This window comes from Alexandromys fortis, unplaced genomic scaffold, assembly GCF_014885135.2.
Source record: "Alexandromys fortis isolate MF-2015 unplaced genomic scaffold, M_Fortis_MF-2015_v1.1 scaffold_7, whole genome shotgun sequence".
Taxonomy (NCBI): domain Eukaryota; kingdom Metazoa; phylum Chordata; class Mammalia; order Rodentia; family Cricetidae; genus Alexandromys; species Alexandromys fortis.
The window spans coordinates 8,206,043-8,232,310 of NW_026067920.1; the positions used below are offsets into that span (position 1 = coordinate 8,206,043).

The 26,268-nt window shown below is 43.5% G+C and overlaps 1 protein-coding gene across 1 annotated transcript in view; it reads left to right on the forward strand.

The window, feature by feature from the left end:
- The first annotated feature begins 11,959 nt into the window (after positions 1-11,959).
- LOC126500851 (ankyrin repeat domain-containing protein 36A-like) overlaps positions 11,960-26,268 on the forward strand; it is a 151,818-nt gene continuing 137,509 nt past the window's right edge. The window contains 4 exon segments of the mRNA XM_050141091.1: positions 11,960-12,168; positions 13,161-13,275; positions 13,616-13,789; positions 25,394-25,500. Coding sequence (XP_049997048.1) covers positions 11,960-12,168; positions 13,161-13,275; positions 13,616-13,789; positions 25,394-25,500 — 605 coding nt within the window.

The window sequence follows — 26,268 nt, forward strand, 5'->3', positions numbered from 1 at the left end:
AACAGAGAAGTGCCCTGGTTTTACAGGTGAGGCTCAGGTGTATCAGATACAACCAGATTTTAGTTGGTAGGTGTCCTTGATCCAGGAGAGTTGTACCAATAGTGAAGTCCCAGGAGCTGGTGCAGGTGTTTGGCATTGTCTGGGGAGCGCTTTGTAAGTTGGTCTTGGCCCAGACAGAAGGAGTGGCTTGTAAAACATGCTTGAAAATGAGAGTGGTTAAAACACTCTCTGGAGACTGTTAGCCTTTACCAGACCAGATTTTCTTTTGATAACGCAGCAGAACTTTTCCCCAGAACCTGTAGGTATCTGTAAGACAACTGGAACAGATTTACATCTTGCTGTCATAGCAAAAGGCTATTGCTTTAGGTTAACAGGTATAAACATTTTAGAAGACAATTATAGGGAATTGGAAACTCTGGATTTTTAAGATACACTGGAAACCTCTTAGTCCTGGACTATGAAGCCTGTGAAAGAGGCACACCTGTCTGTATTTTAGCAGGAAACTTAACTAATAAAGTAATGAGCTACCAGTACCTTAAGTCATCAAATGCCATTAGACAGGTCTGGGAGGGATGAATGAGCAAAAGTGAGACAGCTTTTTGGCTACTCAGGCAATTCCAAATCTCTTCCTAGTCCTTGGTGAACAGCCTAGAAGCAGTGTTTGCTGTTAGCTGCTGAGTACAAGAAGCCCCAAAATTTTCCTGTGGTGGTGGGGGGGAGGATTTAGTCTACCTGTCTCGGTGGGATGAGAACATTGATTCCCTGGGTAGCATCCAGGAAGCTGAAGAGGTGGAAGGCTGCTTTTTGCTGTGTGGGTGGCTTTGCCAAACCCAAAGGCAAGCCTGGAGGCAGAAGGTCTTCTGTAACCATGCATCTTCTTGGAGGAGCTATAGGATGCTGCAGGAGCTGGCATGTCTCTGAGTTAGAAGCTCTTTTGTTAAATGCCATACTCTCAGATTTGTAAAGGCACTTGAGAATTGGGTTATTTATTACCTGTTATTTTAAACTGGGGATATAAACTAAATCCAATTAGTTACAGTTTACCAACGCTAGTAAATGTAAGTCAAAGAATACTAGCACATGTGGGTATTCTTACCCAAGATGGCAGAGAGGTCAAAATGGAGGTTACCCACGTGTTTTGTATTTTTCCAGAGCTGTTTTAGCCTGGAGTTATAAATTTTACTGATTTTAAAACAAACACACATGCACACAGAAACATAAATTGAGCATAATATGAAAACATACTCACATATTTACACAGACATACTGTGGCCACATTATTTTAACAGACAGACAAAACACTTTTAGAAACCTGTCTCAGCTGACCAACTTAAAAACCCCGGCATAGATAGGCAGTAGAAGCTGGGGAAACACAGAGCTGGTCCAGATTAGCAGATGCTGTGAGAGAAAACAAAAATCAAAAGGACTAAAGCACTACATGGCTAGAGCGAAAGGACAGGAAAAAAGATCCATTTTAGAGAACTTTAGAGTGAGGCAAACAGCAAACAGCAGGAAGGGGGCAGGAGCCCCCACCATTCTGGGAAGTTGCCTGTCTTGGGCAGGTGGGGCTTATAGGTTGGAGGCATTTTTGTTTTATAGGTCTCTTAAACACAGTAATTTAAACCTAAAACCCAAGATTAGCCATCACACAGAGAGACTGAAGGATTTAGATAGAGGCTAGGGATGATGGAGAGATGGCCTAACTAATAAAAGAGAAATATTAAGCCCTTAATAGTAAAGAATAGGCAGAGGTCTTCCAGGGACTTGGACCACTTCTTTCCACTCTTTCATGGTCTGGTGCTTCTGGTCATGGTAGCTGGTAGATGTCTTCAGCCTTGATGAGAACCTGGGCCAGTCTAGGGAAAGCTAACATCATATTATAGTTCTGGATGAGATATTTATCTATGGGAAACACGTTTACCTGTGTATACTATGTGCTCTGTTCAATTGTGTATGCATGCAAATGTGTATGAATATATGGGATTATAGGTGGACTTCTCATCAGAATGTTGCATCCCCAATAATGTCATGGAAACATTAATTATGAAAGCTCAGCTGATAGCCTAGGCCTGTTTCTAACTAGGTCTTATTATTATTTTTTTTTTCCGAGACAGAGTATCTCTATAGCTTTGGAACCTATCCTGGAACTATCTCTTGTAGACCAGGCTGGCTTCAAACTCACAGAGATCCGCCTACCTCTGCCTACCAAGTTCTGGGATTAAAGGCATGTGCCACCACCACTGCCCGGCTCTAACTAATTCTTATAACTTAAATTAACCCATTTCTTTTAATTTATGGGCTGCCATGTGCTCATGCTGTCTTCCAGCATGTTTTGCTCCCTCTGCATCTCCCGGCGACTCTGCCTCTCTTCTTCCAGTGTCTGGCTGTCCTGCCTATACCTCCTGTCTTGCTAATGACTGTTTAGCTTTTTATTAAACCAATAAGAAGATGCCTTGGTGAAGACAAATTTTCACAGTGTATAAAAAGGTTATTCCACAACACACGATGATTTCCATATGTATGCATATGCATACGTATATATGTGTGCTCAAACATAGATGTATGTGCAGGCACATGTGTGCCTTTGTCTCTATGTATTGATACATGTTTACATATTGATGTGTGTGTACACATATGTGCTTATACTTACACATTCACTTGTTTCAAATGTGTATATTTATACCTGTGTTTGCACACATATATTCTTGTCTGTTCATGCGCCTCTGCATGCTTATATGTACATATGCGTGCATTCATTTGAAAATGTGTATCTATGTACAATGTTTATAAGTATGCCCACATCTTTCTGTATGTATATGTCCGTGAATGTATCTGTGGGCCTGTGTATATTCTGTGTCCAATGCATAGGTATATTCATTTAAATGTGCCAATTTGTGAGTCTATGTGTACATAAGTACATAAATGTACATGTATATATGTGTGTTTATATGTGGATGTTTTGTGCACAAATGTGTGTGCCCTCTGTGTCTCTGAGGCCTATGTTTTATCTCAGGGGAGATGAAGGTGTAAGAGTGTAACATCTCTCAAAGTCTTTGTGCTTCAGGTGCACCAGTGCTGAACTCATCCAAAGAACACATTCTTCATCTTAATTACTTAAGACTATTAGGTGGTCACTCTGGGCAAAGAGAGATTCTATGTATCAAACAGAAATTCTAGAATAGGTACTATGTGGTCATCTTCCTGCAACTTTGTGGTTGTCACACTGAGCTGAAACATGTTTGTCTTGATAGCTAGGAATGAATTGAGATGAATGGAGCTGACAAAAGGTTTACAGAAAATGGAAACTAAACCTGGAGACATCTAGACAATTAGAAATCACACTACAGGTGAGAACGGTCTAAGTCCTGGTCTCTGGCCTCCATCTTTGGACGCCCTGTCCCTATGCCCGCCAAACCTTGGCCCCCTCTCCTGAGGAGGTGCCAGGTAGCCCGCCAAAACCTTGACCACTTCCCCAGTCTATTTAATCTGCTCCCTGGAAAGTCCTGGTGTGCTGGTGTGGTCGTGTGCACCTTTACTGGGTTGAGCTATCCATAGCTAACTCCTAAGTCTCTTGAATTTCAATGGACAGGACCTCACACGACACCTGCCTTCTCACCTTCCCCAAGGAACAGATGCCTGGCATCTCCAGGGTGATAATACACAGGATGCCTTTCCAGCTACACCTCTCGCTGGGCATGGACTTACCAGGCGTTCACATTTCCAGTTCCCCTCGGGGCCACCCGAGAGCACAGGAATCCCATTAAAACCTGGATATCCTTTAATTTGGCTTGTTGTGATTTGACTTGATTGGGATTGTTGCGTCAGCAGAGAGCTCACATTAAGAAAATTTCTAACATCCGGAACTGTCTAAGCAAGCACTCTTTACGCATTCCCTTCTCAAGTCACTACAAACACTCGAGTCCTCCATAAAGCTATTCACTGGACTATCCTAGAGACGATAGAGACCCAGCCGACCTGTGTCCACCACTAATTACCTCTTGTTGCAGCCCAGTGATGCTGTCTGGGTCAGGCTGGTAGCCACAGGGGCACGGAAACCAGCCTGGAAAGGACTTTACCCGGTAGTTCCCTGCATTCCAATGGCTGTGAAGGTAGCTGGCATTACACCATGGATCCACCACACCCAGATCAAGAAAGTGGAAGCCACAGATGTTCCAAATGGGCTCTCTGTGGACTATGGACCCGTTGAGATTAAGGTTTCATCAGGGCTTTGGGTTTTCCCCTCCCTGGACCATTGCCTCCTTCTGAATCTTGTGTTTTGCACCATGGCTATGAATACTGGGTCATGGTCTAATCTCCACCACCCTCAGGCCTGCACTGGAAACTGAGAAACCCATATTCCATCTTGACTTTTATTTGTGGATGCCCATTCTAAGTGGTTGTATGAAAAAAAGCAAAGATATGGGAATTTATCATCTTTTGTGAAAGAATATAGAGTTTACAATTCTATGCATGGCCTGTGGCTGGGCCCCCTAGTTCTAGAAACAGGCGAGTTTCCATTGCAAAAATTGGGTTTGTAAAATTAAGGCTTCTTGAAAAATTCCTTTAAAAGAGTATGGTCTTTGGAAAACCTGGGGAATCAGACTCTTTGCCACAGGAAGGGACCCCAAGATAGAGTTAATTATTCCCACTCAAAAATCAGCCAGGATTGCTGGTTATGCCTAGACACCTGGCTCCCACACCGTAGGAAAAGGAGGAACTGAGCAGACCATCGGTCCACTGACAGACAAAATCATTGTGACTGGGGACAGCCCAAATTAATGTTAGAGGACTTACAAGGGTCTACAACTTGTCTAATATCCAAACCTAGACATTTCTCCTCATTCTGATGCCAGGTATTCTGCCTTTCAGGTTAATTTGTCTGGACAGGAACAACATTGCCGAGCCTCTGAACTGTCTGGTGGGCATGAACCAATAGTTGACTAAACATGCCTCTTCTGATAGTTTCCAAACAAGTAGACAGGTTAGTCAGGACCAAGAGATATTATAATTTTGTTTCTGAATTAAAACAACAGTTAGGCTCTATAACTGAAATGGGCCTACAAAGTTGGAGAATCTTCGATTTTCATGAGATAAAAGAAGCTAGGCTTGGGGAGAAACCTTTTGTTTTTATGCTAATTGATCGGGAGTAATTAGGGGAAACCTTGCAATCATTGGGGAAAAACTCGGTACAGTCTCTGTTCTCTTGGTGGCTCTGGCTAACTACCCTGCTATCTGAACCTCAACTAAGACACAGCTGTGCTAGTCAATTGATGGCGTTAAGGGACCTGGCAAGGCAACTTCAGGAAGGTTTGTTTAGACTCCTTCGAGGGTACAGACCATCATGGTGAGGGAGACATGGTGGCAGCAGCTTGAGCAGCCGGCTGGTCAGGCACGCAGTCGGCCAGCAGAGGGAGATGCTTGCTCAGGGCAGGCTCCCTTTCTCCTTTAGGAGTAAGTTTCCCCACACAGGGAATGGCGGAGTCCACTTTGAGGGAGGCTGTCTCACCTTATTAGTCTAACCTAGATATTCCCTGTCATGGGTATAGCAGGCTTTCTCTTGGCCAACAACCGGCTCCCAAATCATGACACAGAGATTAATTATTAATTATATTAGTTATATAATATATATTAGTTCAGACTTGTTGCTGGCTAGCTTTTTTTTTTTTTTTACTTAAACTAGTTTCTCTTCATCTACATTTTGCCTTGGGCTTTTTACCTTTATTTCATTCTGTATGTCCTACTGTGTGTGTGTCTGTCTGGCAGTTGCCTGGCCCTGGTCTTTTCCCTATCTTTCTCCCTCATTCTTGCTTCTTCCTCTCTCTCTGGAGTTCTCTTCCTACTTATTCTGTCTGCCAGCACTGCCTATCCCTCTCCTGTCTAACTATTGGCTGTTCAGGTTTTATTAAACCAATCAGGCGCCTTAGATAGGCAAGTGAAACAGCAACACACTAAACAAATGCAGCATAAACAGATGTAACACCTTTACATGGTTAAACAGATGCAGTGTAAAGAAATATAACACATTCTCTACATAGTTAAAGTAATGCTCCACAAAATTCTTTTTTTGTTTTCTTTTGGGTGTTTTTTATTTTATTTTATTTTGGTTTTTCAAGACAGGGTTTCTTGATGTAACAATCCTAGCAGTTTTGGAACTAGCTCTTGTGAACAGGGTGGCCTTGAACTCACAGAGATCTACCTGCCTCTACCTCCTGAGTGCTGGGTTTAAAGGCGTGTGCCACCACTGCCTGGCTTTTTTTTCTTGTTATTCTTATTAGTCTAACTTGGATATTCCCTTCCATGGGGCCAGAGGCTTGTCTAAGTGAGTCAAGGTCATGTCATTGGCAGCACTAACTGTGCCAACAGTCTAGTTCAAATTCACTGTTTCTTATACTCACTTTCTACTTGATAATCACATTCCTTGTCAACCTAGGCAGATTTTAATTAAACATTTAGACTTTTGGTAATGATTAGGGTGAGAACCAGGGATTGCCCCATTAAGTACAGAGATGATTTTAATTCCCCTAAGTGTTGTGGAATATTATTTGAAGATGTGTTACATTTGTTTATGCTGTGGAACATTTGTTTAATGATGTAAAGATGTGTTGCATTCTTTTATACTGCATTTGCTTAACTCTGTGAGGCTGTGATTCTTTGCCTGTCTAAAACACCTGCTGGTCTAATAAAGCACTAAATAGGCAATAGCAAGGCAGGAGGACGGATAGGAGGACCTGGCAGGCAGAGAGAATAAATATAAGGAGAAAAAGAGTGATGGGGAAGCAGGAGAGATCAAGGAGTAAGAGAAGAGGGGCCAGCCGCCCAGCTACACAGCCAGGCACAGAATAAGAAAGAGAAGATATACAGAAACAGAGAAAGGTAAAAGCCCAGAGGCAAAAGATAGATGGGACAAGTTAAGAAAAGCTGACTAGAAATTATTCAGGGCAAGGCTAGGCATTTACAAGTAAGAACAAGACTCTGTGTGTATTTATTTGGGAGCTGGGTGGCAAGTCCCTCCAAAGAACAAAGAATAAAGAATAAAAAAAAAATTTCGGTGCCCAACGTGGGGCCCGTATTTCCATGTAGGGCCTGAGAAATAGGAAAAATAAAGAAAAGGAAAGGAAAAAGAAAAAGGACCCGGTTCCTTTAAAAGGTGCTGCCTCTCAGCTGGCAGGGCTAAACAGAAACAACAAGCTAAGACCCACAGGCACCATATTCTTACAGCTAGGAAGGCTGAATTCAGTTCCTGGCCACGCACCTCCAACCTGCCTGAGAACTTTAGGCTAGGCTTTCGGGACCCACAGTGAGTGGAGCCACAGCGGGTAGATTCTTGTCTGCAAAAAAAGGGGGGTTGGTATTGATAAGGTAGGATAAGATAGATAACTGCTGTGGTATAATGCTTTTGCATGCTGTAAATAATTTGTCATTCATATTAGTTTAATAAAACACTGATTGGCCTGTGGCCAGCCAGAGAGTATAGATGGGGCAAACAGACTAAGAGAATTCTGGAAAGAAGAAAGGTGGAGACAGTCACCAGCTAGACACAGAGGAAGCAAGATGACAGACACACTTTCTCCCACACGGCCACACCTACTCCAACAAAGTCACCTAGCAATACCATTCCCTATGGCCCTATGTGTGGGGGGGTCAATTATATAAAAGTACAAGTGGGAAGTAGACATGGGCTTCCACCCCTAACAAAGAAGCTATCTACAATTAATACCCTATTGCTAAGGAAAAATAATTTTTCTCCAATGGAGTCTCCCTGGGTCTGTTACCCACACTTCAGGGTAGACCCCATCCATGCACAGTAGTCGGCCAACACAAAGGGACTCAATGATAATTTTGTAGACTTGTTTCATATGCTTTGTTTGGACATTTTTTGTCTTATTAGTCACTTGCTTGTATATTTTGGCTTCTGTTTTTGTGGTCTTTGTATGTGTGTTTCCTGTTTTTTATTGTTTGTTTTTTTAAAGAGACAGAAAGAAAAGGCTTGGAATTGGGTGAATAGTGAGGTGAGGAGGATGTGGGAGGAGTCTGGGGAGGGGAAAAGTGTAATCAGAATATATTGTGTGGAAAGTATTTTTCAATAAAAAGATTTATTTTCGCTTAGTGAGTGTTGAGGGGTGGTAAACTACATGTGTATAGGTGCCCACAGAGGCCAGAGAGGGCACTGGATCCCTTGAAGCTGGAATTACACACAGTTGTGAGCTACCAGACTAGACACCTTTAGACAGAAAAATCCGAGCAACAATGAACATAGTAAAATTATGTTTAATTCCAATAGCAATCGGAGAGACAAAGAGGAACAGAGAGCGATTACACAGCTGCTGGGAATCAAACCTTGGTCTTCCAGAAGAGCAGCAAACATCCCTACTGTGCATGCCGACACTCAAATTCTGTCCTTCCTGTTCTACTTGGCTGGCTTTCTGAGGTGGAACAAAGTCATAGCTGGTCCCCAACATGCTCTCACTGCTGATGGACTAGTTCTGAGCTCCTTAGGACAGGCCAATTTGGGGGCTCCAGTGCATGGCTACAACCCTGCCGTTCCCACATCATTATTCACTACTCTGGAGTCCCCAACTCAGCTTTCATCCTTGCATGAAATGCTTCCCTTTTCTTCCGACTTAAAATCCCCACATCTGTCTTGCCCAGGTGCTCTCAGAATCTCAACTACAGCACCTCTCTAGTGACCTGACACAATGGCATCTACTCGGGGATAAGACTCTGTGGTCACTATCCCTACTGGGTCTACATCAGCCTCATATGGAAAACTGGGCATCTGCTTGTGTATAAAGGAAGGCTGTGTTTTTCCTTGATTCCTAGACCTGCCATACAAACAGAAGATGCACTGAATGTTCAGATGTGTGAGTTAAGATACTAAAACTGTAAGCAAGCCCCCAGTTAAATGCTTTTTTAACATAAGAGTTTCCTTGGTGTCTCTTCACAGCAATAGAATGGTGGTTAAGACCCTCAGCATGTTTATCACAAGTAGCTGAACAAGGAGGCAGGTTAGCTAGTCTCTGAGGGGCGTCATCTCAGGCTGCAGTCACCCAGAAGGAGATAGCTGTCATTGAGACTTTCTGTACATACTGTCAACACCTATACCTGGACTGGGGGAAGGCCTTGCCAGTCCTGTGAATCTGAGACCTTTGGCCTTTGACATGGCCATGGTGCTCACATTGTGAATGCTCATTCATACAGGGGCACACTTGCTCCTCACAAGGAGGGGACTAATGGCAGAGTCTGAACCTCTTCCTTTAAGCCTGGGTCTCTTTCACGGTGTTATTTTAATGTATGCTGTCCCACCATCGTTTGTTTCTTAGCTATTTCTTTGTGTGGCAGGACGGATGCAAAGCAGGGTGGGGGTTATACTCTGCTTTGTCCTTCCTGAGCACTCCTGCTTTGGGAGCAACAATGTGAATGGTCAGCAAGGGCTGGGTTAGGGGCAGCAGTGTGCTGAGGTTAGGCTTCCATTGTTGATGGCACCTAGGAAGCATGAGATAGGGCCCAGGCAGAAATGGGAGCTTGCAGGGAGGTGTGGAAATTGATGTAAGGAATCAAGGATGTGGAGAAGACATTGGCCAAAGAACTAGTATAGAGAATAAATGTTACAGCATAGATGGAAAGTGTCCCGGCAGTTGGGAGCCAAGAAATATCACAAAGTCACACCACACAACAAAACTCACACAAGAGATTTATTAGAAGAGAAAAAAACCCAGGAGGGTGGCTGTCTCTGCTCAGGCAAGAAACAACAGGAAACAGAACAGAAGACAGGTTTCTACAGCTTTTCTTGGGCGGGGGCAGAGCTTTCCAGGATGAAGATTGGTGAAAATTCCAGGTCCAGAGTTTGTTGGGTGGGGGCTGAGTCCAGCTTTTAAGGCAGTTAGAATGTTCTATGGGTGCAGTTGGAGGTCCTAAGGGGAGGCTGGGCCAATGTGTGTCTCAAGAGACTTACATGGGAAATTGGAGAGTCAGTCAAATCCTGGCTGGCAACTGCTACTAGTAGGCTTACTTGAAAAATTAGTGTGTAGTGGCCAGATAGATGGAAGAAGCATAGAAATAGGAGGAGAAGGGGGAGGAAGTGGGTGGACAGCAGGAGGAGAAAGAGAGGAGGAAGTGGAAGAAAAGCAGATAGAGGAAGAGGAGGAAGAAGGAAAAGAGGAAGAAGAGAAAGAAGGAAGAGGACATGGAGGAAGAGGAGGAAGAAGGAAAAGAGGAAGAAGAGAAGGAAGAGGACATGGAGGAAGAGGAGGAAGAAGGAAAAGAGGAAGAAGAGAAGGAAGGAAGAGGACATGGAGGAAGAGGAGGAAGAAGGAAAAGAGGAAGAAGAGGAAGAAGGAAGAGGACATGGAGGAAGAGGAGGAAGAAGAGAAAGAAAGAAGAGGGCATGGAGGAAGAAGAGGAAGATGTAGGGGTAAAAGGGCCAGTCAAAGAAACACACCCTGACCCTGAAACCAGAGCCAAAAACCACACTCTGCCCCTGACAAACTCTGCACAAAAACCAGCCAATCACTGAGCAGGAAAACCAATCCTTGAACACGAAATCCAGCCAATCTCTGAGCTTGTCCAAATTCAGGAATTGAAATCTGACCAATTCTCATCCTGAAACTCTTCACCCTGCAAAGACTGTGCCCCTAAGAAGTTTATATAAGCCCTGCGCCTGCTCAGTTTGCTCTGCTGTTCCCCACCCTGGCATAAGCAGCCACCCACCTGGATTCTTCCCAATAAATCTCTTGGATAAGGTTTCACCTGGGCGAGTAGAGTTGTTACACTCTGGAGGACCTGAGCAGATCTGTTACTATTTCCCTGGGGAAAGCCTCCACTGCCGGAGCAGAATTGTTACATTGGGGAAACCTTTCCCAGGAGCAGAGGCGCAAGCTACTCCGTTGCTTACTGTGACTTTGTGATAATCTTTGGCTCCAGGCTGCTAGGAGCCCTTTCCATCTGAGCTGTAATGCTTACAGAAGGGGGGGGGGGGGGGGAAGAAGAGGAAAGAAGAGGAACTAGGCAATGGGGCAAGGCTGTGACACCAGGACCCAGCTGCTTAAAGAGGCATTATAACATAATTAGGAAAAGAAATGTCCGGGACAGTGGTCAAATTAAAAGGTGAAATTCTTAACTATTACACTATGATCCAAATAAACCCTGCAGATTTAAAAGGAAAAAAATGAACACAGCGATCATACTCCCAAGGGTCAAATAAGTGGGGTAGGAGGCAGCAGAGGTCTGTTTTCATTTCATCTGGAGAGTGCAGATTCCTCCACATCGACTTGTACTTGATGACACACATCAGCACCATCTATGAAAACACCAAAGCAGCATTCTGTTGTCGAAACCTCTGGTGGAGGTGGGGAGGTGGTAGGGAGATGGTGGGGAGGCATAATCGGCCCAAATGGAGACTCTGAGAGGATGTGTTCGCTTGCTGAGAAAGGATCTCACTATGTCACCCAGGCTGGCGGGGCATTCAAGATACTGCCCTCGTCAAAGTTAGAATTCTGAGGAAGGTTTTCTTGGAGATGAGTCTTCAGCCGCATGAAGATCCACTCTAAGGGAGCTCCATTCCAAGACTGCGAGCAGACCTTGAGCATAGCATCTGGATCCTCCTCCTAAGACACTTGAATGCCCCAGTAGTTCATGAGCCTGGCATGCGCACTGAGCACTGTCGGTTGCCTGAGGTGATTGGTGTCCAAGGTCTACTCTGGAGCATGCGCACACGGCGTTGCTTGGCAACGACAGTTCTGCCAACTGCCTAAGAGGTGGAGGGATGTTAAACCTTGGGGCTTCTCTGTGGGCGCATCCTGGTGAGATTCCGAGACTTGGCTGGCTCTGCATTAGTACTGGAAGTGGCTAAGATTGGGACCCGGAGGTACTGGGTTCCTGTGAGCACTGCACTGAGGCTGTTAACGGGAGAAGGGAAGGCAATATAAGCAAGAGTCCAGGGTGAAGGGCCGCAGTCTGAGTCATGAAGAAGATCTTCAAGGGCCATTTTCCCTGGGGCTTCCTGGGCTTTAGAAATGCCAACGCTGAGAACCGAGAATGGCACAGGTACCTCACGGGCTACATACCTGTGAAGAAGATACACAAAGCTGCAAGCATGGGAGACATAACCCAAGTGCAGAGGATGCTCGAATTTGGGGATGTGGACGTGAACGTTACAGACCGGAAGAAAAGGTCAGAGGGCGCAGGATGGGGGTGGCCCGGAACAGGTATGAGTGAGTGGCAGGGGGGTCCTAGGAGAGGTCTTGGCCCCTAAATACTGGAGAAAGGAGGCCCAGGCCTGCTTTCACAGGGGATGCTGGGCTTTCTCCCCACCACGGGCTCCTCAGCACCTGAAACCTGCACACCGTGGATGGGTCTAGAGTCTAGGCATTCTTAATGAGAAGCAAAGAAGAAGAGAAAGAAGGAAGACTTACTTCCTTCTTAGTTGGTCTCCAACCCCCATAATATTCTGCTTTCAGAGCGCTTTACTGACAGTTTAAATGTGATTTCACCCCCACAGTTGAGATACACAGCATTTTCTGTAAATGTGCACATGAACGAACTGCTAGTTGCTGCGGAATCCCAGGACAAAGCTTCATTCAATAAAATCCCATATTCATTTTATCTCTCGGGAACCAGGGATTACCTGTTATTTCCTGAGGGACCTTACATGGCAGCTGAAGCGAGAGGCTATCTTCAGAGTCGGTTATTCAGCGTGGCCTTCTTCACTTACCAACTGCTGATCAGCTGTTAGTCCTTCTGGTTCCTAAGTGGGATAGTTTGATTAGCAGCGGTCTTCATCAGAGGGTGTGTGACGCTCTCAACTTCCCACAAGAGCCCCACTAGCTTCGGTTGCTTCCTTGATGCTGAAGCGGATTGTTCCCTGGAGACTTTCTCAGTTTTGAGACTATGGAAGCCGTGCTGCTTGCCCGTGTGGTCCCTACTCCAGGCAGACCTCAGCCAACAAGCCGTTCCAAATTTCCCATTGTCTCTGCTGTGATGCCTTCCCCTCTGGGATCCTCCAGGTTTAACTCTGCTCTATTCGCAGCACTGCTGAGTAGAAAGAAAGAAATTCCAATAGGTTCCTCTGCTTTGGAGGAAAAGTGAGGGCAGTCCCAACTGCTGCCTCGTCTTACTGTCTTAACGCTGTACAGTAGCTCTCGGGCATGCTCTCTCTCTCACAGGACTGCTCTGCACTACGCCTGCGCTCACGGCCAGGCTGAAATGGCGACCCTCTTGCTATGGTATGAATGCAACATTGAAGCCCGAGACAGCGACGAAAGTACAGCTCTGATCAAGGTAATTAGGGCTGACAGGTGCAGGCGTAGACGGAGGAGTATAACTCCCGGATATCAAGGTGTGGGAGGCCTGTACCCCATCATGTGGGAGGCGGACATGGGGCCCGTGTCCTGTAGTACTGGAGGCAGAGGCTTGAGGACTGTGCCACACAAACCCAGGACATGCAGGTTTCATTACAGCCTGGGATACATGAAAACACAGTCTCAAAACTTTTTTTTTAAAAAAAACTTGAATAAAAATGAATTTCTGACATTTAAATGTAACTATTTGGTGGAACTTGTGGAAAGATTATCTCGAATTTCTTTAGCTAACAGTCTTTCCCCTGGGACAATATCCACAGGCAGCACAGCGTCAGCATGAGGATTGTGTAAAGGTTCTCCTGGAAAATGGTGCTGACTCCAATGCCATTGATGCGGATCAAAACACGGCTCTCCACTATGCGGTCTACAACAACAGCACCTCCATAGCTGCCAAACTTCTGGAGTTCAGAGCAGACACTGAAATTAAGGCAAAGGTAACACCCATCTTTATTTCCCAGATAGTTTAAAGGCATTCTCCTGGAACCATTTCCACATATAGAGGCTAAAGTGAGCATTCCTTAACTAAAAATGGTTTATGTATCCACAAAAATATTTGAGAAAACTATTAATATAAGAAGCTTGCAGAATACCAAATAGACTAGACCAAAAAAAAATCCCCCTTAACACATAGTAATCAAAACACTAAACATACAGAATAAAGAAAGAATATTAAGAGCTGAAAAGGAAAATTCAAATAACATATAAAGGCAGACCTATCAGAATTACACCTGACGTCTCAGTGGAGATCTGAAAGCCAGAAGGTCATGGACAGATGTTTTGCAGACACTAAGAGACCATGGATGGAAGCTTAGACTACTATACCCATCAAAACTTTCAATCACCATAGACAGAGAAAACAAGATATTTCATAACAAAACCAGATTTAAAATACCTATCCACAAATCCATACCTACATCTCTAGTACCTACAGAAAGTACTAGAAGGAAAACTACAACCCAAGAAAGTTAGCTGCATCCATGAAAACACAGGCAATAAATAATCTCACACAGCAAAACCAAAAAGGGAAACATACACACACACACACACACTATCACCAAAACAAAAAATAACAGGAATTAACAATCATTGATCATTAATATCTTTTAATATCAATGGACTCGATTCACCTATAAAAAGAAACAGACTGATGGAATGGATAAAAAAAAAAAAAAACAGGATCCATCCTTCTGCTTCGTACCAGAAACATTCCTCAAATTCAAAGACAGGCATTCCCTCAGAGCAAAGCACTGAGAAAAGATTTTACAACCAAATGGACCTAAGACTCAAGCTGGTGTAGCTGTCCTAATATCTAGCAAAATAGGCTTTAAACTAAAATTAATCAAAAGAAATGAAGAAGGATATTTCACATTCATCACAGGAAAAAAATCCATCAAGATGAAGTTTCAATTCTGAACATTTACACTCCAAACACAAGGGCACCAACATTTGTAAAAGAAACACTACTAATGCTTAAATCACATACAAACTCCACACACTAATAGTGGGAGACTTCAACACCCCACTCTTGCCAGTGGACAGGTCTGCCAGACAGAAACTTAACAGAGAAATAAGGGAACTAACAGATATTATGACCCAAATGGACTTAACAGGCATCTATAGAATATTCCACCCAGACACAGAATATACCTTCTTCTCAGCCAGCACCTCATGGAACCATCTCTAAAACTGACCACATACTCAGTCACAAAGCAAACCTCAACATATACAAAAAAGTTGTAATAACCCCATGTATCTTATCAGATCAACATGGAAAAAAGTTAGAATTCAACAACACAAACTACAGAAAGCCTACAAACCCATGGAAACTGAAAAACTCTCAACTGAATTACTACTGGGTCAAGAAAGAAAGAAATGAAAGATTTCCTAGAATTCAATGAAAATGAATGTACAACACACCCAAACTTATGGGACACTGTTGACTGAGTTTCTGTCCTGCCTGGTTCCCACAGTCATTAAGTCCCAAAGAAATCACACAGAGGTCTACATTAACTATAAACTGATTGGCCCATTAGCTCAGGCTGTGATAGGACAGCTCTGGAGAGGAAGGGCTGCAATAGGACAGCTCTGGAGGGGGAGAGCTGCAATAGGACAGCTCTGGAGGGGGAGGCTAGAGCTGCAATAGGACAGCTCTGGAGGGGAAGGGCTGCAATAGGACAGCTCTGGAGGGGAAGGGCTGCAATAGGACAGCTCTGGAGGGGGAGAGCTGCAGTAGGACAGCTGGGTGGAGGGGGGGGCTAGAGCTGCAATAGGACAGCTCTGGAAGCTGGGGTGGAGTTTTCTCATGAAGAAGAGGGATTGGTTAGTTTTTTCCTGCTCAGGGATTGGTTAGTTTAGCTGGTCAGGGGCAGAGATGGCTCTGACTTCATGGCCAAACTGTACTTCTTTCACTGGTCCTTTTTAGCCTTTTGACTCTAATCTTAGGGCCAGGGAATATTTCTCTCACTGACTCTGATTCTAGGAAAAAAGTTTGTTTCTTTGACACTGGTTTCAGAATCAGGGCATTTTTCTTTGGTCTAAGGGTGTTTCTTTTCCTGGCTCAGTTTCAGATGCAGGGTGTGTTTCTTTCCCTGACTCTGGGTTCAGAGTCAGGGTGTTCAGTGCTTGGTTAGTTTCCTGCTCAGGGATCAGTTGGTTCAGTTGGTCAGTTAGGGGAAGAGATGGCTCTGATTTCAAAGTCAATTGTGTTTCTTTCACTGGCTCTAGGTTTAGAGTCAGGGTGCCAGGGATTGGTTGGTTTTCTGTTCCAGTTGACCCTTTCACCCTACAGAAACAAAGAGTTGGTTCTTTGAGAAAATCAACAAGATTGACAAACCCTTATCCAAACTAACGAGAGAGAGAGAGAGAGAGAGAGAGAGAGAGAGAGAGAGAGAGAGAGACAATATCCAAATTAACAAACTCAGACATGAGAAAGGGGACATAATAAGAGATGCTGAGGAAATCAGAGAATCATCAGGTCATACTTCAAAAACCTGTACTCCACAATATTGGAAAATCTAAAAGAAATGGACAATTTTCTTGATAACTACCACATACCAAAGTTAAATTAAGACCAGATAACCAAATTAAATAGACCTGTAACCCATAAGGAAATAGAAACAGTCATCAAAAGCCTCCCCCCCAAAAAAAAGCGTAGGGTCAGATTGTTTGAGCAGAGACTTCTACCAGAATTTCAAAGAACAGCTAATACTGATACCCTTCAAAATGTTCCATGTAATAGAAGCAGAAGGAACACTGCTAAACTCTTTTTATGAGGCTACAGTTACCCTGATACCAAAACCACACAAAAATACAACTAAGAAAGGGAATTACAGACCAATCTCCCTCATGAACATTCGTGCAAAAATATTCAATAAAATATTGGCAAACTTAATCCAAGAGCATATCAGAAACATCATCCACCATGATCAAGTAGGCTTCATCCCGGAGATGCAGGGATGGTTTAACATACAAGAAACTGTCAATGTAATCTACCATATAAGCAAACTGAAAGAAAAAACCCACACAATCATCTCGTTAGATGCTGAAAAATCCTTCAATAAAATCCAACACCCCTTCATGATAAAGGTCTTGAAGACATCAGGGATACAAGAAGCATTCCTAAACATAAAAAGTCAACATACAGCAAGCCAACAGCCAACATCAAACTAAATGGAGAGAAACTCAAAAGCAATTCCACTAAAATAGGAAAAAGACAAAGTTGTCTACTCTCTCATATCTATTCACTACAGTACTTGAAGTTCTAGCTAGAGCAATAAGACAACAAAAGATTAAGGGAATACAAATTAGAAAGAAAGAAGTCAAACTTTTGCTTTTCACAGATGATATGATAGTATACACAAGTGGCCCGCAAAATTCTACCAGGGAGCTCCCATAGCTAATAAATACCTTTAGCTATGTAACAGGATACAAGATTAGCTAAAAAAAAATCAGTAGTCCTTTTATATATAGATGATAAATGGGCTGAGAAAGAAATCAGAGAAACAGCAAGTGTCACAATAGCCACAAACAACATAAAATATCTTCAGGTAACTGTAACCAAACAAGTGAAAGACCTGTATGACAAGAACTTTAAATTGTTGAAGAAAGAAATTGAAGAAGATATCAGAAAATGGAAAGATCTCCCATGCTCATGGATTGGTAGGATTAACAGTAAAAATTGCAATATTAACAAGTAAATCTACAGATTCAATGCAATACCAACCAAAATCATAACACAATTCTTCATAGACCTTGAAAGAACAGTACTCAACTTCATATGGAAAACCAAAAAACCCAAAATAGCTAAAACAATCCTGTACAATAAAGGAACTTCTGAAAGTATCACCATCCCTGACTTCAAGATCTACTATAGAGGTATAGTAATAAAAACAGTTTGGTATTGGCATAAAACAGACATGTGGATCAATGGAATCAAATTGAATACCCTGACACAAACCCACACACCTATGAACACCTGATTTTGACAAAGAAGCCTAAATTATACAATGGAAAAAAGAAAGCATCTTCAACAAATTGTGCTGGCATAACTGGATGTCTACATGTAAAAGAATGCAAATAGATCTATGTCTGTCACCCTGCACAAAACTCAAGTCCAAGTGGACCAAAGACTTCAACATAAATCCAATTACATTGAACCTGATAGAAGAGAAAGTGGGAAGTAGCCTTGAATGCATTGGCATAGGAGACTATACTTCCTGAATATAACACCAGTAGCACAGATAGTGATATCGACAATTAATACATGAAGCCTCTTGAAACTGCAAAGCAAAGACATAGTCAACAAGACAAAATAACAGCATACAGAATGGGAAAATATCTTTACCAACCCCTCATCTGACAGAGGGCTAATCTCCAAAAAGAACTCAAGAAACTAGACAACAAAATATCAAGTAACACAATTTAAAAATGGGGTATAGGTCTAAACAGAGAATTCTCAACAGAAGAAACTCAAATGGCCAAAAGACATTTAAGGAATGCTCATCAGGAAAATGCAAATCAAAACAACTCTGAGATACCATCTTACACCTGTCAGAATGGCCAAGATCAAAAACACTGATGACAAGTTTTGCTGGAGAGGATGTAGAGTAAGGGGAACACTCTTCTTGCTGGTGGGAGTACAAACTTGTACAGCCACTTTGGAAATCAGTATGGCAATTTCTCAGAAAATTATGGAAAATTGCAACAATCAATTATCTGGAATATCAACTTGGCTCAAAAATTGAGCAAAAGCAATTGCCCAAGAATCGTTATTTTGAAATAATGAAACAACTTGTTTTTTAGTATAAGGAACATTAATTACACTTTGCTACAAAATATCACCTAGATTCTATCTGGCTTTTCTGTACTAAACAAGCTACTGCTTCATAATAAGGGTTCAACACTTGGGCTGGGGAAACAGGTGGATGCAACCACAATAATTGCCCATTTCATCATAACACAGCTGTTGGAATATATCATGTGGGAAACATAATGAACTTAGCGTACATTGCTGATGTTGAGTGGCATGCTCCACCTGAGCCACTAGCAGCATCTGTAAGATGCCTAGGGAAGTGAGGATCACTGTTTCCTTAAGGCTCTCACTGAACGGCTCAAGATCTTCCATAGACAACTTCAAATAGGGTCATCCCCCAGTAATTTCTGAAAATCATTTAAAATTTGAATATTATCTTTTCTATTTTTCAATTTCTGAGGCTTAATTTCTTTAAGATACAAAATATCCCCAAATACTGAAAAGGTGGCTGTCTCTGGGGCAATTAATAACCCTCCATGGGCAAGGCCCTGCTGAAGCTGTCCATATGTTGCAAGTAAAACTCCTTCATTTTTTTATGGGCAAGCAAAATATCTATATAATGAATAATATATAATTTCATATTGGACTATTAGCCATACCCTGGGGCAATACCTTCAAATGATATCTCCTCATACACTCTCTGAAATTAATTGGTAGAACACTAAATGCAAATCTTTGACAAGCTTGAGGAGCCAAAGGGGTGGTAAAAATAATCTTTAAATCTAAAATAATTTTATAGGTATCTTTTGGTATGGCTATAGGAGAAGGCAATCCAGGTTGTAAAGTATTACTAATCTCCATTTCCCAAATTTCTTTTTAATCAGGAAAATAGAATTCCAGGGAGAATTAGAGTGTACAACATGGTTACTATTCAGCTGTTCCTGCACTAACTGCTGGGAAGCTTGTGTCTTCTCTTTGGTTAGAGGCCACTGATCCACTCTTACAGGCTCCTCATTTTTCCATATGGTAGGGTCTGCATTGAGTACAGGTTTCTAGTGGCCTCTCCTAAAAATATCCTAATTCTGCTTTGGAAGGTCTCTTGCTAGGCATGATAGGATCAGTTCTTCTTTCATTCTCCCTGCCTAGCCCTGATTGAGTAGCAATTCTTGTTGGAATATTTGGCTAGCAATAATTGCATTGGGGCTATACAAATTCACTCCAATTTGGCTAATAACACCTCAACCCCATAAATTTACAGACAAGTGGGGAACAATATATGGCCAAAAAGTTCCTTCTTGGCCTTCTTCATTTTTCCAGGAAAGTCTTTTGTTACTTTGCTCAGGACCAATCCCTTGTAGCTGTGCAATAGTTTCCATCTTTGGCCTCTTTGAAGGCCCTTGACTGGCAGTGATAACAGACACATCTGCACCAGTCTCCAAGAGGCCAGATAAGCTCTTTCCATTTATAAACAAAGTGAATTCTGGGCACTGTAGACCTATGACTTGTAGCCAATAGGCATCAGATAAATCAAACCCAACTTCTCCTCTCTTACCTCTTTGAACTTGATTTCTTGTTTGCATTTGGGGAAGTAAAATTAATTGTGAAGGTCTCTGGCCTGTCTTTACCACAGAAATTCTATTAGGTGAGTGAGTTATAACCTTGATTTCTCCTTCATAACCAGTGTCAATCATGCTGGGAGCTGCATGGTAGTACTACTTCTCCCCAGTTTTTGGCAAAGACAGATAAACACCAGTGGAGAGTGCTTGCACCCCCATTTGGGGAGCTAAAGCTGTGTAGATGGAAGAGCTGATACCCAATACTGCACTGTCTGGGGTCGCTCTGCAGAGACCCTAAATGGATTTCCTTGTAGAGGGTCAGACTGCTGAATTGCCCCATAACATTTTGGGGGGGGGCTGAGGAAGGCCCTTCTGCCAATTTCCCTGCAGGGGATTCTCTCGGCCATCTTTTTTTGATTTACATCCATTAGCCCAATGTTTTTCTCTTTTTTTGGTCCCCAGGCTTATTCCTTTATCAGGACACTGCTTGATCTCATGCCCCATCTGACTAAACCCAAAGCAACTTCCAGGAGATCTGTTAGTTCTCCCTCTCCCTAGGCCTTGATTTCTTTATCAGAAGAGAACATCCTTAACTATTTTTCCCTGTGATGTAGCAGCCATGGCTAAACCCTGACTGTATGAGGGCCCAGTATTTGAACAAAGGTGAATATAATCAGAGATGTTGTCTTTCTTTCTAAAAGGTCTCAAAGCAGCCTGATAGGCAGCATTAGCATTCTCGTACACTAGCTTGTTAGCAAAGGCCTAGATTCTCCATCCCCAATTCTCCTGCCCGTTGTTGACATTAGCCTAGAGACAAAGACCTAAAATAAGCCATCAGGTTCCTGCCTTATTTTTGACAAGTCCTCAGTATACTTTCCAGAAGATTGAAACTTATTTCAGGCCTTCTTGGCAGCTGCACTGATCTGGGCATACACGGCCACCTCATAATGTAACTGCTGATCTGTCTCCTGATAAGTGCCTTCTCCAGCGAGCATATCAAAAGTAACGGGAATTTATTGGGACCACTTTATTTCAGCTGTGACTTGACTTTGTTCAGCAAATTCAGTTTTCTACAACAGGTAGTCCCTGCCTGACAGGCAAGCTTTGGCCATCTGTTTCTGATCTCCGGGAGGCAAGATCTCTACAGCCATGTTTTCTAACAGAGTTGGTGTAAAAGGAGCAGGGGGCCTATATGGAGAACAGACTGTTTTAAATTCCTTGAGTTGTTTAAATGGGATTGACGCATACACCCTGACTAAATTTCCCTGAGTGTCCAATTGCTCCATCACTGGAATCATCAGAAACCTTGCACATCCTCTTCCCTGCTAACTGCCGCTCTAATACCAGCCTGTGGATGAAATTCATGACTAACGGTGAGTGTTGCCATGTTCCAGGAGGTCTTTGCAACATAGACAGCCCCCTAAGTGGATCTAAACCAGCCACTACAGTAGGCAGAAGAGTGCCCTTCCGAAAAGACTTGCAGAATCTCATTTTTATTTTAAAGGATAGTACCACATCTCTCAAGCCCTTTAGCTCCGGCTCAATCTCACCACAAGGTTTCTACCTCTCGTCATTCATGGTCAGAAGTGAGGAAGGGCTTCTTCCTCAAGCCCAGCAGTCAAACCGATCATCACCAAACAGCTCCTCTGGCAGTGTGGAGGGTTTTGCTTCACTTCTAACTGTTCCAGAGGGAAATACCTCCTGCCATTCAGGGCACAAATCCAAACTGTGCCACATAAGTGCCCACAGACTAAGTATCCACTGGGACTCCTCCAGGATCAAATTCATCATGTTGTTGGATTTTCACTCCAATTCTCTCGCGTGTGTCTGCATCCAAGGTCCCGTGCTAAAGCTAAAGGCACACCTGCTCTATAAACTCGGAAAGTTTCTGTGCTTGCTGCTACTCTACTTCAGCTCCTCTGGGTGTTAAAATATCTTTAAGCAAATGTACAAACAGCTGGCTACTATTACCCTCCCCGTATTTACAGCTTTCCTCCAAGTTACTCACAGTGCTTCCTCTTTGCTATTATCTGAGCCCCTTTCACCTGCACTGTCTTTCACTTAGCCCCTGTTTTTAGGTCTCCTTTGTCAGGACCTGTTGACCTGTTGAACATGCCTGTAAAGGGGAGTGAGGACTGAAAAGAGAAAGAGACAAGAGGCAGAGTCAGGAGGGCTCTCAGTAAATACTGTAGCCACCTCGAATTTATTTCTCATTGTCCTTTTATACCCCCAAAAAGGGAAGGACAAAAAACTTCCTTACTATGTTTCAAGGAACAAACAAAAGCAATCATCTCCTTAATTGTCAAAACACATCTAGTGACCACACCTTTGGCTAAAATCCTGTCATTTGGCCTTGGCAAACTTGAACTCTTTGATCTTGAGTCAAGATGGGAATAGTCACTGTGAACTTCCACAATCAACCTACAATCCACAGCCCCAGAGAGGCTAGATAGCAAAGAGGGCCCAAAGAGGGATGCGTGGATTTCCCTGGGAAGGGGAAATAGGAGACATCTCCTGGATCAACTGGGGTGGGGGTGAAGGAATGGGAACTTGAGGGATCAAGAGCTGGGTTGGAGGCTGGATGGAGGGGGAAGTAATGAGAGAGGATGACCCCAGCTAAGAATCCTAGCAATACTAGAGGGTGCCTAAACTGGCCATCTGCTATAATCAGACTGATTACCTAACTGTCATCAGAGATACTCTATTCAGTAATTTAGGGAAGCAGAGGTAGAGATTCACAGCCAAGCACTGGACTGAGCTCTGGGAGTCTTGCTGACGAAAGGGAAAAGGGATTGTATGAGCCAGGGCGGGTCATGATGGGGGAACCTACAGAGATAACTGACCTGAGCTCATGGGAGCTTATGGACTCTGGACTAACAGTTAGGGAGACTCCATGGGACCAATCTAGGTCTTCTGCATGTGTATGACAATGTGTCACTTAGTCTCGTTGTAAGACTACCAGTAGAGAGATCAGGACCTGTCTTTTGGGAACCTGTTCCCCATGCTGGAGTATCTTGCCCAGCTTTGATGCAAGGAGAGGAACTTAGTCCTGCCTCACCCTGATATGCCATGCTTTGTGCAGGCCCATGGGAGGCCTGTCCCTTTCTGAATGGAGATGGGGGAGAAGTAGAAGGGGAGGGGCGTAGATGGGAAGTGGGGGGGGATCCAGAAGAGAGGAGGAAGGGGAAACTTCAGTTGGTATGTAAAATAAATAAAAAATATTATTTAAATAAAATAAAATAAGAAATAGCCGATCTCTTTTAAAAGTTTAAGTATTTCAGCATAAACAATTCAATGTCCAACTATCTGGGTTTCACTGGTGATCTTCTGGACTCCTCCAAAGGACCTGGGTCACTTCCCAAGCTCTGCCCTCTGCAACACACATAGTTTATCTTCTAGGCTCCAGTTAGCTCCACTCCACTGCTGCTGCTGGTCTTCCAGCACGGGCATCTCCAAAATGCTGGGGCCTCTTGCTGCAACTGGGCTGCACTTTCACCAATAGCCTCTCATAGGCTGTCTTCATGGTGTAAGGCTTCAACTTCTTTGCATGGCTCCTTTAGCCTGGGCCTTCGACTGCACCGAGGCTGCACCTGCACCAATGGCCTCTCACAGTGCCAAGCCTCAGCTGCTCTCCATGACCCTTCATGCCTTCAAAACCAGTATCATCTGGGTGATCCTTACACATTACCAAGTCTGGCTACCAACATGTGGTACAACCTTGGCCACCTCTGGAACAGAGCTTCCCTGTGCTCTCAGGAAACACTCACCAGAAGAGTTCAGTGAAGCTAGTCTCAATCACCACTAATTTGTTAGCTCCATCATCAACTGTCCCTTTACAGCAAAATTTTGCTTCAGTAGTTCGGGTATCATGTTAATCTCAGCTGACTCTTCAGCCCCAGCTAACCAGAACCACAGCATCTTAATTCAAAACAGCAAATGGCCCTGGTAGAGTCTAATACTGCCTCTGAAGTTCACAGGCCGGGCCTCCATTTTCTCCACTTTTCTCAACATTCTTATCTTCCAAGTTCCACAGAACGCCCCACAGAACTCTTTTTTTTTTTAATTAATTAATTTATTTATACAATATTCTTTCTGCGTGTATGCCTGAAGGCCAGAAGAGGGCACCAGACCTCATTACAGATGGTTGTGAGCCACCATGTGGTTGCTGGGAATTGAACTCAGGACCTTTGGAAGAGCAGGCAATGCTCTTAACCGCTGAGCCATCTCTCCAGCCTCCCCCCGCCCCCCCCCCGAACTCTTAACACTCAAACTTCTAGCCCAAAGTTCCAAATTCCTTCCACAAACCTCACCAAAACATGGTCAGGTCTGTCCAGCAATGCCCTACTTCTGGTACCAATCTGTCTGCATTAGGATTTCTTTTGCTGTGATGAAACATGAGGACCAGCAAGTTGGGGAGGAAGGGGTTTATTAGGCTTACAGTTTAGCACTGCTGTTTATCACTGAAGAAAGAAGTCAGGACAGGAACTCAAGCAGGGCAGGATCCTGGAGCAGGAGCTGATGCAGAGGCCATGGAGCAGTGCTGCTGACTGGCTTGCTTCCCATGGCTTGCTCAGTCTACCTTCTTTTTTTATTTTAGTTTTTATAAAAAGGAGACAAACTTTTTTCATTTTACATACAAATCCCAGTTCCCACTCCCTCCCCTCCTCCCATCACTTCCACCCCCCCACATCCACTCCTCAGAGAGGGCAAGGCACATTGCTTTGAGGACCAAGGCCCTCCCTGCTATATCTAGGCTGAGCAAGCTGTCCATCCAAAGAGAATGGGTTCCAAAAAGTCTGCCCAAGCAATTGGGAAAATCCTGGTGCCACTGCCAGTGGCCCTGCAGTCTGCCCCAACCATACACTGTCACCCATATTCACAGGGTCTAGTTTGGTCCTTCCCTGTCCGACCAGAGTTGTGGGCTCCCATTAGCTCAGGTAAGCTGTTTCAGTGGGTGTCCCCAGCATGGTCTTGACCTCTTTGCTCATATTCCCACTCTTCCCACTCTTCAACTGGACTTTGGGAGCTCTGTCCAGTTCTCCGCTGTCAGTCTGGATTCTTATAGCATCCAGGACCAGCACCACCTGCCATGGGCTGGGCCCTGCCCCAATGATCACTAAATGAGAAAATGCCTTCCAGCTGGATCTCAAGGAAGCATTTCCTCAGCTGAGGCTCCTTCCTCTGATGACTCCAGTTTGTGCGGGAGTTGTCAACTGTTGTTGTTTTCACAGAATGGCTACACACCGCTTATACTGGCGGTGCTGGAAAACAGACTGGAGATGGTGGAGCTGTTGTTACGGGCCGCGGCCAATATAAACGCCCTGGATAACTACAAGAGGTACCTTCAAAACCCTTTTCAGTCCTTCCAACATTCTAGAGTGGTTGCGATAGTTTAAAACATCAATACTAAATTCACAAGAATTTAGCTTACACTTAGAGGAAACACATTAAAACAAATTAACAGGTAGGTAGAAATTAACTGTTCAACTTTGTCTGTCTGTCTCTCTCTCACACACACACAAAACTATGGCAGGGCTCACATTTCCTAATATTGACTGATCTTTGTTACTTGAAGCCGACTTTTTAGTCATATGATTTTATATTAACTAAAATAGTTTCATATTAGCCTTATTTTTAGAAATGTAAACTGCTAGTTTAAGATTCCAATGAAATTCTTAACAATTTTACATTATTTCCCACCTCTGTCTCTTGCATACATTTCCTCTAAAATTCTGTATTAGAAATACTTTTGAAAATTGCCTTATATCTTTGATGGCTCTTTGCTTTAAGTTGATTTGTTTGAAGAATATCAGTGTTGGATCATCTCCAATTAGATTATTGACAATGTCTCCCTGTCCTTCTCTGATTTATGTTGATGTGTTCAGCTTGTCACTAGTCTGACCAAATATAGAAGAAACCATTTAATGGAGGAAAAATTTATTTTGCGTCACAGTTTCACGGGCTCCAATCCACGGTGGGCTAGAGTTACCTTGGAGCCAGAGGCAAGGTAGATTATGACAGGAAGTGGGGGCATGAAGCAGGGGAAGGTCTCATCTCCTTAAAGCCAGGACACAGAAAAACAGAAGGGTACCCTGACAAGGCAAAC